General features: G+C 36.6%; 1 protein-coding gene across 1 annotated transcript in view; it reads left to right on the top strand.

Moving 5' to 3' along the window:
- The window catches only part of LOC101351309 (zinc finger protein 354A), a 24,984-nt gene extending 13,754 nt beyond the window's left edge, over positions 1-11,230 (top strand). Inside the window, exon 4 of the mRNA XM_004391005.3 lies at positions 8,530-11,230. Coding sequence (XP_004391062.1) covers positions 8,530-10,076 — 1,547 coding nt within the window. The 3' untranslated portion in view covers positions 10,077-11,230. The remainder of the gene's footprint in view (positions 1-8,529) is intronic.
- The last annotated feature ends 3,034 nt before the right edge of the window (positions 11,231-14,264 follow it).

Genomic DNA, 14,264 nt, shown 5'->3' with positions numbered 1-14,264 from the left:
TTGTCATGGATTGAATTGTGTCTCCCCAAAATATCTGTCAGCTTGGCTAGGTCATGATTCCCAATATTGTATGATTGGCTACCATTTTATCATCTGATGTGATTTTCCCGTGTATTATAAATGCTATCACTGTGATGCAGTAAGATGGATTAGTGGCAGTTATATTGATGAGGTCTACAAGATTAGATAGTGTCTTAAGCCATTCTCTTTTGAGATATAAAACAAGTGAGTAGAGACATGGGGCCCTCGTATCACCAAGAAAGCAGCACCGGGAGCAGAGCGCGTCCTTCAGACCTGAGGTTCCTGCGCTGAGATGTTCTCAGACCAAGGGAAGACTGATGACAAGGACCTTCCTCTGGAGCTGACAGAGAGAGAAGGCCTTCCCCTGGAGCCAGTACCCTGAATTTGGACTTGTGGCCTACTAGACTGTGAGAGAATAAATTTCTCTTTGTTAAAGCCATCCACTTGTGGTATTTCTGTTATAGCAGCACTAGATGACCAAGACGTATGTCATTAGTGATTGGTGCATAAATTTGAATAATTGTATTAACTGATCTTCCTTCTAGGTGTGTGGATGTTGTCCTGTCACTGACAGCTTTGTATTTCAGGAAAGATCTTGAAGTGTTCTTTTTAATGATGAATGCAACGCTGTTCCTCTTTAGTTTTTCATTCCTGGCATAGTAGACCTTATGAATGTCCAATTCAAGATGGCCAGCACCAGTCCATTTCAGCTCACTAGTGCCTAGGATATCAATCTTCAAGTATTCCATTTCACTATTGACCTGTTATAATTTTTCAAGATTCCTACTTCTGACATTTCCGTTCTGATTACTAATGGATATTTGCAGCTGTTTCTTCTCATTCAGTTGTGCCACATCAGCAGATGAAGGTCCCAAAAGCTTGACTCCATCCACATCATTAAGGTCGACTCTATTTTGAGGAGGCAGCTCCTCCCCAATCTTATTTTGAGCACCTTCCAACCTGAGGGGCTCATCTTCTAGCAGTACATCAGACAGTGTTCTGCTGCTATTCATAAGGTTTGCCCTGGGCAGTTTTTTTAGAAGTATATCACCAGGTCCTTCCTGGTCTGCCTTAGTCTGGAAGCTCTGCTGAAACCTGTCCACCACGGGTGAACCTGTTCGTATTTGAAATACTGGTGGCATAGCTTCTAGTTTTAGGCATGTTGAATTTGAGGTGTCTTTGAAACATCAAAGTTGCTATTTTGAGTAGGCCGTTGATTTGGATTGTAGAGGAGATGTCTTGCCTAAGGTAAAAGTTTGTAATTGAAGCAGTGGGCATGGCTGGCCTATGGAGAAAGTACAGAGTGATGAGAATTGGGGCCAAGGACTAAACTCTAGGGAACTCCAAGCATTAAAGATCACATAGAGGAAAATGAGCTCTCAAAGGTGTTTCTGGCTGGTGGAAAGTGAGAATGATGGAGAAAGTAGAGTGTCACTGTAGCTTAGGAAGAGAATGTCTCAAGAAAGATGAGGGGTCACTCTCAGTTGCTGCTGAGAGGTAAGTTAGGTGAGCTGAAGAGAGTGTCTTATCTTAGCCACATGGAGGTCATAGTGGGCTTTGCAAGAATAGTGGTAGGGGCAGAAACCAGAATGGAGCAGATGAGGGGTGAGTGAGGGAGGCAATGGACAAGTGTACAGTACTCTAGAAGGGTGGATGTGTAGAACAAGCAGGAACAGCAGCTAGAATAGCTCTCCTATGCATGTATAAATAGATATTTCTATATGTACTCCTTTTTTCTTTCTCTGCCCCAACTGTAGTATGCAATACACATTATTCTGTCCCTTGCATTTGATACATGTTGAAACTCTTTTCATGTCAGTAGGTAGAGGGCTTCCTCACTCACAGGAGTACTTCTAAGGGCCTAGGACTGACTCATCTTGGTGAAGGGAAGAGGTGGTCTTGGTTACATGTGGCTTTGGATGATACCAGCCCAACAGGTCCAGTTTGGGCTAGGATTTTATAAATGGCATGTTTTCTGATAGCAAGTTGGAAATTGATTTAAAGCTCTACCTTTATCATGTAACAGTGTAAAGTCCTGATGTTTTAAAATCAGAGTTAGTCCAAATGCTCATCAACAGGAATCTGGTTGAATAAACTGTGGTACATCCACATAACGGAATTCTATGCAACTGTGAAAAAGAATGAGGAAGACGTCTAAATTCTGCTATGGAGTAATCTCCAGAACAAGTTAGTGCAAAAAAAGTGCAGTGCAGAACAGTGAGTATACTACTTTTATCTAAGAAAGGAAGAGAATACAGTAATAACAGTAATAATAATAATATGCATGTATTTCCTTGTATTAAAAAAAAGAAGCAAAAAAAGAATGAAACCAAAACAATAAAAATGGTTACCCATAAGGTGAAGGAAAAAAAGGAATGGAGAGGACAGGGATAGAATCTGGAATTCTTTGAAGATATCTTGTTTTATTTATGGTTTTGACTTTGGAACTATAAAAATATTTTATAAAATTATACAACAAAGTTAAATAAAAATGAAAATAAATTTCCTAAATATTGAAAGCAAAATGAAACAAATGACCCTAGTGGTGTTTCAGTTTGGTGGTTTAGCCACATAGAGAAAACTGTATTTCAAGTGTCTTTAAAAACATAGCAATTTGATTGAATATGCTTAACAGTTTATATCCTAAGGACAAAGATGCTGAAACAATAGTGTTAATTTTTCTGGATGCAATAATAGTATTGTGGTTAGGTTTATAAAACGTCCTTATCTTTAAAAAACGTATTCTTGAAGTATTTATGGTGAAATGATATGTCTGGGATTTGCTTTAGCATAGAAATAGGAGTTGTAGATGAAACAGTGTTGATGATTTGGGAGTTTATTATACAACTCACTCTGTTTTTGTAAATGTTGAAACTTTTCCATAATTAAAAACTTTAAAAATAGAGTTATCAACAACAAAATTTCTAGAACAGCATTTCTCTTTTCTACCAAGATAAACATAATGAAGAATGTTTTTACAAATGTGCAGTACTACTCCCCATCATGGTGTTATTCAATACCACCCACCCCCATCATGATGTTATGTATAATTCTCAACATATAACTCCTTTAATTCTTTATTTGATTCTCTGGAAAACCCTGTGAGACTGCAAATGTAAATGACTTTTTTGTAGGAATAACTTTGAAGCTGACAGACTGTAGGATAGGATGGGGAAGGACACTTTAGAAAATAAGTCTGGAGAACTGTCTTAAGTTCAAAGACTTTGATTCTGCCTTCAGCCTTTGCCCAACACTCCATCTAGCTTACTGCTAATCCTTTAAAATCCCATTTTAGATGTCAGTTCCTTCAGAAAATTCTCTAACCACCACCTGCACTCCTCTCTTGCCCACACTATCCACTATCTAAGGATAGTTTGGATGCTGTTCTAAGCTCACATTTGCATCCATATCTACAATTGTTTTTGTTGTAGCAGCTATCACATTGTATTGTGATTGGCAGTTGACTTCTTTGTCTCTAATGCCTAACTGTAAGCTCCTTGAGCAAATGAACTGTTTCATTACTGAATTCATCATGTCTGGTGGATCACCAGTGCCTAGGATAGATAAGAGTCTGGCACATAATAAGTGCTTGGGAAATACTTGATGAATGAATAAAATAAGGAGCAATCAATGCTTGTTGAAGTAACGAGGAGTTCTGTGTATTAAGAGGGATAATCCAGTGGGAAATAATAGTGGAAAGGTGAGAAACTGGAGTCAAATGAACACATTAGGAGTCAGTAGCATAGTCATTATAGAATAAGGGGATCCTGAACTTGTTCATATTAGTGATGGCAGAGACATTTTAGTGATAAGATTTAAGAGAATATAGTGACTAAGTAGACTTGGAATGCAGGAGAGAGAAGATTCTGAGATGAAACTAGGAAGTTAGAGCTGAGTAGCTGAAAAGGCTGTGATGTCATTCTGTCTGAACGGGAAAACCTAGGGAAAAGATTTGGAAAGGAATTGTGTTGTGTTCAGATTTGGACAGGTTGAATTTGAAGTGTAAGAAAGATACTAAATGGAAATTCTAACAGGCAGTTGGAAAGACTTCTGAAAAATATTTTGAGAAGAGTCAGGGTAGTCATTCATGTAGGAAGTGTGGGAGTGGATGAAGTCACCTACAGAGAGAAGACTGAAGAGAGAATCTCAGAGTGTCATAGAGCCAAGGGAGGAGAATCTGGACCTGATAAGGCAGTGGCCATTAGCAAGATCATTCTGGTCTCTAAACTTCTGACATCTTAACGTTGTGCATGAAGTAGCTCAGGCCCAGGCTTGATTCTGGGCGGGAGCAAAGGTTGATTTGCACATCAGGAGACAAATTTGTAGGCCTATAGCAAAGTCTAAGCAATCCTAGGAACAGTTAGGAAGTCGACAGTCCAAGGCTTATGTCCACTTCTTTGGAAACAAAAATCCAGGACTAAGGCATTAGCAGTTTATAGTAGAGTTGGAATGAGTCATCCAGAATTGATATGGACCCTTATAGCAGGGATTATTTCTATTAAAAAATAAAAACTCCCCATGTCCGATTTCTCTATTCCTCTTTAAACAACACTTTTTAAAAGGGTTTCTGTACTTGATGTTTCCAGTTTCTCCCCTTATATTGTCTCCGTCACACACTCCAGGTAGGCTTTCTTTCTTACTATTCCACTGAAAGCACTGTTATTAAATCATACAGCTTTCATCTTGCCACAATCAGGATTAAGTTTTTAGTCCTCAGATTATTTGCCACAGTTGCACACTCACTGCTTCCTAAAGTACTTTCTTCCTTTGGTTTCTGGATACCATACTCTCTCATTATTTTCTTCCTTTTCTTGACCTCTAAATGTAGTGCCCAGGTGATTTCTTTCAGTTCTTTGGCTTTAAATAAAAGTAAAATGTTGATGACTCCCAAATACCTGTCTGTAGTTCTGACCTTTTCCCTGAGCTCCAGGATAATATACAACCATTTCAGTACTTTCTCTTAGTATCCAGTAAATCATCTTAGCAAATATATCTGAAACAGAATACCCCCTCAAACTTGTGCTTTTCCAGGTCTTCCCCTTCTCAGTGACTGGTGCCAGCATTCCTCATTTTAGACTAGAAACGTAGGAGTGATCCCTAACTTTTCTTTTTCCTCTCACCATACCATATGCAGTCCACCAGTAAGTCCAGTCCTGTTAGCTCTCCCTTCATAATAGCCCTGATGCACTCACCTGCGCTGCTGCCACCTTTCTTCAATAACTGCAGTAGCCTTCTTTTCCCTCCTTGCTTTCACTTGTGCCCCACCAGCATCTCTTCTCTCTACAGTAGCCAACTTGAGTGAGCATGTATTTCCTCTGTGGCTTTCCATCATGCTTAGAATAAAATCCAAAGTCCTTACCATGCATGACCTGTGAGGTCAGGTCTTACATGATTTTTCCTCAAGCCATTGCTCCAGTCTTTTTTACCATTTTCCCTCTTGCTCACTGCACTCCAGCCACACCAGCCTCTTTGTTGTTCCTCAGATAAGCTAAGTACACTTTTGTATTTCCTGTTTCCTTTGCTTGGCAAGCTCTTTCTTTGGATATCCATATGGCATTTTCTCACTTTCATTTAGATTTCTACTCAAATGTAATCTTCAGATGATTACCCTATCAAAAATACCCTGTATCCAAAAACCCTAGAAAGTACCAATTTTTAAAGAGAGAACAGAAAAGAGTTATCTGTAAAGGAAACAAGTAAAAACTGGTAGAAGAAAAACAAAAAACAGAATATAATATATCTACAAGGGTACTCTAAGCAGAGGAAATATGTACAGAGGTGAGAAAGTGAATGTCAAATAAACTGGTACAGTGAGATGGGAAGGATCTTTTTAAACGATTACCTGTACCCCAGGAGAAAATGCCAAACTATGTGTATGACCATTGCCCTGGCAAAATTTAGTATTCATTGAATTGTGTCTTTACCAAATGTTAATATTTATTTAATTCTGTTCTTTACCTCCTTATTATGCTAGTTAGTATCTTAGTGCTGTTGTAACAGAAATACCACAAGTGGGTGTTTTTAATCAACAAAAATTTATTTTCTCACAGTTCAGGAGGCTAGAAATCAGAATTCAGGACACCAGCTCTAGGGGAAGGTCCTCTCTCTGTCTGTTCCAGGAGAAAGTCCTTGTCTCAGCTTCTCTAGCCCCAGTGCTCAATTCCTTGGCGATCTCTACATGACGTCTATATTTTCCTCATTTGTGCTTGTTTCTCTCTGTCTAATCTGCTCTTTTTACGTCTCTAACGTCGTAAGGTTTAAGACACACATCATTAGGTTTAAGACACACCATACACTGATGATGACCTTATTAGCATAACAGAGAAAACCCTATTCCCAAATGAGATTACTGCATCTACAGGTACAGGGGTTAGGATTCCATCACATAATATTGGGGGACACAATTCAATCCATAATACCCTCCGTTACCTCTTTTTCTGTCCATGGTTCTCTTGTTTATTGTTGATCTTTTATTTCTTTTCATCCCTGGCAGTGTAGACTTTCTTGCTTGATGTATGAATTGGTTGTTTTCCTAGCTTGTAACTTCTGACTTCATCCCTACCTTTTTGGCACTTCTGTAGATTAATTCAATAATGTCTCCCTGTCTGAACTAGCCTTGAAACCTTCCCATCACCCGTGCTATCCTAGAAGGCAACTTCTACTACAAGGATTTGAATCACATGCAGTCAGTCCTCCTTACTCAAAGATACTGTATTTGTGAATTTGCTTAAAATTTATATGTGACCTGAAAATCAATATTTGCAGCAGTTTTACAGACATGCACAGAGCTGCAAAAAATTTGAGTCACCTGACACACACATTCCCATCTGAAGTCAAACAAGGCTATACTCTGCCTGCTTGTTTTAGCTCTCATACTGTAAAAGTGTCCTTTTCATGGTCTGTTTAGTACCAAGTTTTTCAAATTTTTGTGTTTTTTGTTGGTGAGTTTGCAAAGTGCTAATCATAAGGAGGCTGTGATGTACCTTATGGAGAATATGTGTATTAGATAAGCTTCATTTGTGCATGACTTATAGTGCTGTTGCTGTGAGTTCAGTATTAATAAATGAACAATGTATATTAAATAATGTATATTTAAAAAGACGTACATAAAACGAGGTTATATGTTGATTGGCCGATGAAAGTGTTATGACCAGAGGCTCACTGGAACTTACCCTGTATTTCACATAGGAGCAATAGTTCTGTATTTACTAATTCAGTGTTTGGTGGTAACTTTATAGAACATAACTACCACGGATAATGGTAATTTACTGTGTGTGTATGTATGTGTGTGTATGAAACTAATATATAAGCAATTAAGAATATATGACACTGTCCAAGCCCAGTAAAACCATGAGAGTAACGAGGTACAGGAATCCAGTGATAAGGCCCAGAAGGCACAAGGGGAGTAGGAAGCTGATGATAGGGAACACAAAGTAGAGTAAGGATATTGTTGATGTGTTCTGAGATTGTTAACCATTGTCATAGGGCAACATTTGTAGTAACTGTTAAATGGGAGACTATTTTGTCCTGTAAGCCTTCATCTTAAGTGAGAATAACAGCACAATTAGAAGAGTGTAGTCAATGTCACTTAATTGTGTATGTAAAAAAATTTTTGAAATGCCGTATCTTTGGCTATGTGTATTTCCCCCCCCAAAAAAAAAAAAAAAAGTTGAGAATTTAGAGGGTTAAAATGTTGTGGGGTTGTTAACTAATGTCATAAAACAGCATGTGTGTTACTGTTACATGAGAAACTATCTGTTCTGTAAGCCTTCACCTGAAGTACAATAAAATATTAAAAAAAAAAAAAAAGAATATATGACACTGTCCAACTGGAGAAAGATATTATATTTAAGGAAGGCTAACAAAACAAGTTTCATGTATAATTGGGGTGCCATGAAGAGGATTGACCTGTAGGTCAGTAGGGCATAGTAATCTGCTTTTGGAAAACAAACATGGTAAAACAGGAAGGTGATATTTATAAGTGGTTAGTGCTATAATAAGGGAAATGAACTACAGAAGCTCAGAGTCAAGAAAGGACTAGAGAGAGATTAACTTTTGAACTGAATCTGAAGGATACAAAGGAATTTGGCATGTGGTAAAAGGGGGAAGATGTTCCTGATCACACAAAAAAGAGAAATGTCATGGATATAATTTAGTGATCCATCACAGACTTCACACTTTGATGCCCAGGGTACCTTTCCCAATGTAAACTCAGCTTTTTAATCTCTTTTCTCCATTCTCCATTAGCCAGCTCTCCAAGTCAGTCTTATATTCTCACCCTCTTTAAGTGAGTTGTTTTATTGTTTTGTTAACCCTAGTACTTCAGCTCCCATCTATTATTTTTTAGACTACATAACTTTTCTATCTTTCCCTCTTGCTGTTTTCTGGCCAGATAGCAAGCCCTTATTTACATAATCATTTATTTATTCTGCAGATTTAGTCTCAGTAGCCAGATAGTATGATATCACTTGAAACATCTTCATTTTCTTTTCTTTTTTTTACCCCCAGGATGGGAGAACAGTCAAAAAACCACAAAATCAACTCAAACACAAGAGTCATCATTGCAGGGACTGATTCTAAAAAGATCCAAAAGGAATGGACCAAGGGACTTCAAATCAGAAAAACCGTGTGTATATGAAGACAGATTAAAGAAACAGCCTAATAAAAATGATAGTTTTCAGATCATTTCAGTCACCCACAAAAAAATCCTTACTATAGAAAGAATCCATAAAAATATTGAATTTGGCCAAAACTTCAACCCGAAGTCAGACCTTATTAAGCAACAGATGGTAAATAGAGAAATATCACCCTCAAAATGTGAAACACAAGGAAATAGCTTCAAACAGAATTCAGGTTTACTTAACCAACCAAAAGTCAACACAGCAGAGAAACGCTATAAATGTAATATATGTGAGAAAACCTTCACTAACAATTCATCCCTTCGTAAACATCTGAAAAACCATACTGGAGAGAAATTATTTAAATGCAAAGAATGTTTGAAAGCCTTCAGCCAAAGTTCAGCTCTTATTCAACATCAAATAACTCATACTGGAGAGAAACCCTATGTATGTAAAGAATGTGGAAAAGCCTTCACTCTTAGTACATCCCTTTATAAACATCTGAGAACCCATACTGTAGAGAAATCCTATAGATGTAAAGAATGTGGTAAATCCTTCAGCCGAAGATCAGGCCTTTTCATACATCAAAAAGTCCATGCTCAAGAAAATCCCTATAAATATAATCCAGGTAGAAAGTCATCCCTGGGATGTCAGAGAATTCATCCCAGAAAGAAGTCTTATTTATGTAATGAATGTGGCAACACCTTTAAGTCTAGCTCATCTCTTCGTTATCACCAGAGAATTCACACTGGAGAGAAACCCTTTAAATGTAGTGAATGTGGGAGAGCCTTCAGTCAGAGTGCATCTCTTATCCAACATGAGAGAATTCACACTGGAGAAAAACCGTATAGATGTAATGAATGTGGAAAAGGTTTCACTTCTATTTCACGACTTAATAGGCATCGAATAATTCATACTGGTGAGAAGTTTTATAATTGTAATGAATGTGGTAAAGCCTTAAGTTCCCACTCAACACTTATTATTCATGAGAGAATTCATACTGGAGAGAAACCGTGTAAATGTAAAGTATGTGGAAAAGCTTTCAGACAAAGTTCAGCTCTCATTCAACATCAGAGAATGCATACTGGAGAAAGACCCTATAAATGTAATGAGTGTGGGAAAACATTCAGGTGTAACTCATCCCTTAGTAATCATCAGAGAATTCATACTGGAGAGAAACCATATCGATGTGAGGAATGTGGAATATCTTTTGGCCAAAGTTCAGCTCTTATTCAACATCGGAGAATTCATACAGGAGAGAAACCCTTTGAATGTAATACATGTGGGAAGACTTTTAGACAGAGCTCATCACGTATTGCACATCAGAGAATTCATACTGGAGAGAAACCTTATGAATGTAACACATGTGGAAAACTTTTCAACCACAGGTCTTCCCTTACTAATCACTATAAAACTCATATTGCGGAGAATCCCTAGAAAATATATTTGCGTGTGTGAAAGCCTTAAACCAAAGCTCATCAAAGAATACATACTTGACAGTGATGTAATAAATGTAATGAGTATGAGAAAATTTCTACGATAATTTAGTCCTTAAATTCCAAGGATAAACCTTGACCATGTAATAAGTATGAGGAAAGCATCCATACACTTTTAAAATAACCTGGAATGAAGATTTCCACAACAGGATACATTGACTCAGACCATTTGTAAAATGAAAATGTTTTTGTTGTTGTTGTCTTATAGCAGTGTCAGTATACACTAGATACTACAAGTGATCATCATAAACATCTGAGGGGTGGTTATGTGTGCTGAATTTCTCACTAGAAAAATACCAAACTGTATAGTAGTATATTTTTATAACATTTTAATAACATGAATTTATACATTTTTAGAGAAAAGGACCAAATAAAAGATAAAAATAAAATGTAAACTACCTCTTAATCTGTGGAGTTTGTCCTTTTCCTGACCTGATGTCACTTTGTGCATGGATTTCATTAAAAAAGAAATTTTTTTTTTATTCTCTTCCTCTTTTGTTGTAATTGCTGTGAATAGGGAGTTTTCTATCCAATTCCTAATTCTGCCCTCAGAATTTTTTTTTGCTGCTCTGCAGTCATTGATTATGAAAATCTACCTGTTACATACTGTGAGCTGTCATCGTAGGTATATTAAATGCAAAACAAATTTGCAAGGTTAAAGCTATTATTTTTTTTTTTTAATTGACAGTAAAAGGACCTATCAGAAGAAGTTTAACCCCTGTGGCAAAATCTTGAAAAGGATATCAGTTATAAAATAAAAAGTATATTTTCCTCACTTGGTGTTCTCTAGTATCAGAACAGTTTAATACTTTAGTGAGAAAGAAAAAATGTGAAGTAAATCTAAAAAAATTTTTTTTTAATCCCCATTTTTGGGGCAGGCACTGTACTTCACACAAGTTTTAAAAAGAAGCCACAAATTGAGAGGAAGGATATGAAGTTGAAGAGGTTAATAAATTAGCAGATTATTATATGTTACACTATGAAAATGTGATTGTTTTGCAGGCAAAGAGATAAGTTTGACAATATTGCAATACATAAGTGTTATATAGAGCTTGCACAGGATGACAAAAAGTGATGGATCTAACCAAGGAATCCTGGGAGAGATCAGAGAAAGCTTTCCACTAATATCTGAGTCAAGTGTTGGAATAATAGAAATTCTCTGGAGGATAAGATGAGGATTCCAAATAGGGAACGGCATGTGGAAAAGTACAGGTGGGTAATAGCATGCAAGGAATGTTTGTAGAAACTTAAGTATAGAACTAATAAGCAGGAGAATGACAGATAACTGAAGCTTGAGAAAAGGACAAAGTCCAGATAACAAAAAGCCTTTTTTCACCATGCTAAGGAGTTTGGATTTTATCCGGAAATTTATGCAGTCTTTAAAGATTTTAAGCAATGGAAATTATAACAATGCAGAGGATGAATTTAAGAGGTTGAATAAAGCTGAACAGGCTGAAGCCTAGAAATGTGGACTTTTATAGTAATCCAAGTGATAGATGAATGAGGGTCCAAACTCAAGCAGGGACAGTTGAGATGGTGGATAGGAGACAGATGTATTAGGATAAATAAGACATGGTTTTTACAGGTAAATGTGTGAGGCTGATGAGTGAGAAGCCGGCTAAGTTGCCTCCCGCATAGGGTTGCTAGTTGTCCTACCTATTAAATACAGGACATATCCTGTATTTAATAACTTTGCCCTGCATCATGTATTGACTTTGTCAGGACACCCTAAATGTATTGAGTGTTTTTGAATAGAGAATTTCAGCAGTTATGGCTATTTTGCTGTCACAGTAATTGACACTTAAATCACTAAAATGGCAACATTAGCTAAAATCATACCTCAAGTAAATATCTGAACAATATCTTAAGGTCTGTCCCATAGGTTTGGCTGAAGGAAGACCAAAATACGGGACTGAGAAAAGTACTTATTGCCCATATTAAAAGACTTTTAGCCAAAGTCCCAAGTAATGAGCAAATAATCACCACTAATTAGAGGTAACTTCAAATCAGTACACATACTCTGAAAATATTATCTCACTCTAGTAGCCATGCTTCTGAAAGTTAGAATGTCAGTGACAGCCCCAGGTTTCTGAAAGCCAGCCAGTCAGTGGCAGTGCCATGTTTCTACACAATAATCAGCAATTGCCTCACTAGTGACTATGCTCCTAAAAGTCTACCAGTCAATAACTGCCTTACTTCAGTGACCACATGAACACAGTTGAAAGTTCTTCAATCTGTAAACACCTGCTTCTAAAAATCTGTCAATCCCTGGACACAAGACTCTTCAAAATCCTAAATAAAAGATCAGCTCTGACTTTGTTCGGGGAAACTACCTTGCAAGTAGAGCTCTCCCTTTCAGGTAAACAGTCCCTTTGAAGCTCCTTCTGTGGTATGGAATTGTTCAATATAAAAAATGATGGAAAGTCAGATATAACCAGCCTATGCTACAGCTAAGTATAAAGAGATGTCTGATTTCCTCAACTAGTCCCAATTGAAGTGATACTATAACATTTTCTGATTAAGGAAAGTTCAAATGAAGATAAAGTATTCATAGCACAAGTTGTACGGCCTTCTACATTGTATGTCATAATCAGTCTTACAGCTCAAATGACTGTACCACTACCAAAATTATTTTCTGATTCCAAAATAGCAATGAATTTTCAAGTACTGTGATAAAATCTACTGCAATAATACAATATGCAATAGGTTCGTTTACTATTACAGAGATTATCAAAGATCTAAAGTGCCTCATTGTTTTACAACATAGCCCTAGATGTAAGCACAATGCAGGAAAAAAAAAAATTTCCTGACTGAGGCGTTCTAATTTTGTAAGTGCTTATTTATCATTAAATCAACTAGAAACATCATAACTTAAATTCAACAATACTATCTAGAGGTAGAAAACTATTACCTTTTGCATGTTTATAGAATCTGGTAAAGAGATTTTGTGAAGAGGTAGTATTGGAATAATTTAAACGTCTGGTTGTACCAACTAAACAGTTTATCTTCTTCAGTGTACTTTTAAATATTCTGCAGCTACCATAGGCCCAACTCATGGCTTTTAAGACAAGATAAATCTTAGACATAAGACAAAAATTATGTAAATTCATATTTGAGAACTAAGAAGTATGTTATAAACATGAAATCAAGGCAATTCTGGAAAACAAAAAACTACAGACATTTATTGATAAACATTTACCAGTAAGTAACTAGGTGGGCTGAGTTTTGGAGGAAAAAAGAGAACAAAGGTCTGCATACAGCAAACAACTTCCTATTCTTCTTGAATGTTATAAAATTTTCTTCAAACTGTGGATGAAAATTTAGATAATTTACTCTCTTCTTTTAATGGTAAGCTAAAGAACTTGGGCCACCCATGTAACTATTTTGAGAGACCATGAGTGTTTGGAGGGTAGAAGGAGTTACTTCTAATGACTCTCCTTTTTGTAGTTTTAATGCTATTGAAGGAGAGATCTCTGTTAATTCCCCAGAGGCTGGTTATGCTGTCTGTTGCTGGTCTCCTGTGGGCAGTAGACAGCTGAATTTGTTCTTGTTCTCTCTTTTTTAAATTAAAACTTTTTTTCTAAGATGACCTGGTTTTTACAATAAAAACAAACACTAGATTTGCAGTCTGAAAGATTGTTGGGTTGTATTTGAAGTTGTTGGAGTTGTAAAGCTATATGTTTATCTGGTTGTATTTGTGAGACTTTTTCTTTAAATTGTTCTGTTTTTTAACAATTTTTTCTAATATCTGGGTTCTTTGTAATAGTTTACTAAGAATGATAGGGTTAGATGGGAATTCATTTTCTCAAAATGATTACTAAAATTTTAAATTGTTTCCAAACAGTCTGTAGCATTTAGAATAGTTAACAACTTAAGTATACTTGAAAACAATCTAGAACAACAACCCTAAACACCTTAGTTTTGAAAACTTAGTTTTCAATAATGCAGTTTTGAAGGCTTAGTAAGTAGTTTAGAATCAAGTTTACAGAAAGAGGAATTATCTCTGAAGGGGTAGAAAGAGGAATTACTGCCAAACAGAGCAGAAATAGGAAATACCTCTGAAGAGCAAAAAGAGAACTGTTACTGAGAAGACAGAGCAGTTGTGGAGTTCTAACAAGTTTAAACAAAT

The sequence above is a fragment of the Trichechus manatus genome, unplaced genomic scaffold (assembly GCF_000243295.1).
Source record: "Trichechus manatus latirostris isolate Lorelei unplaced genomic scaffold, TriManLat1.0 scaffold00394, whole genome shotgun sequence".
NCBI lineage: Eukaryota > Metazoa > Chordata > Mammalia > Sirenia > Trichechidae > Trichechus > Trichechus manatus.
The sequence above is the reverse complement of the archived record's forward strand: the minus strand, read 5'-3'. Positions and strand labels throughout refer to the sequence as shown.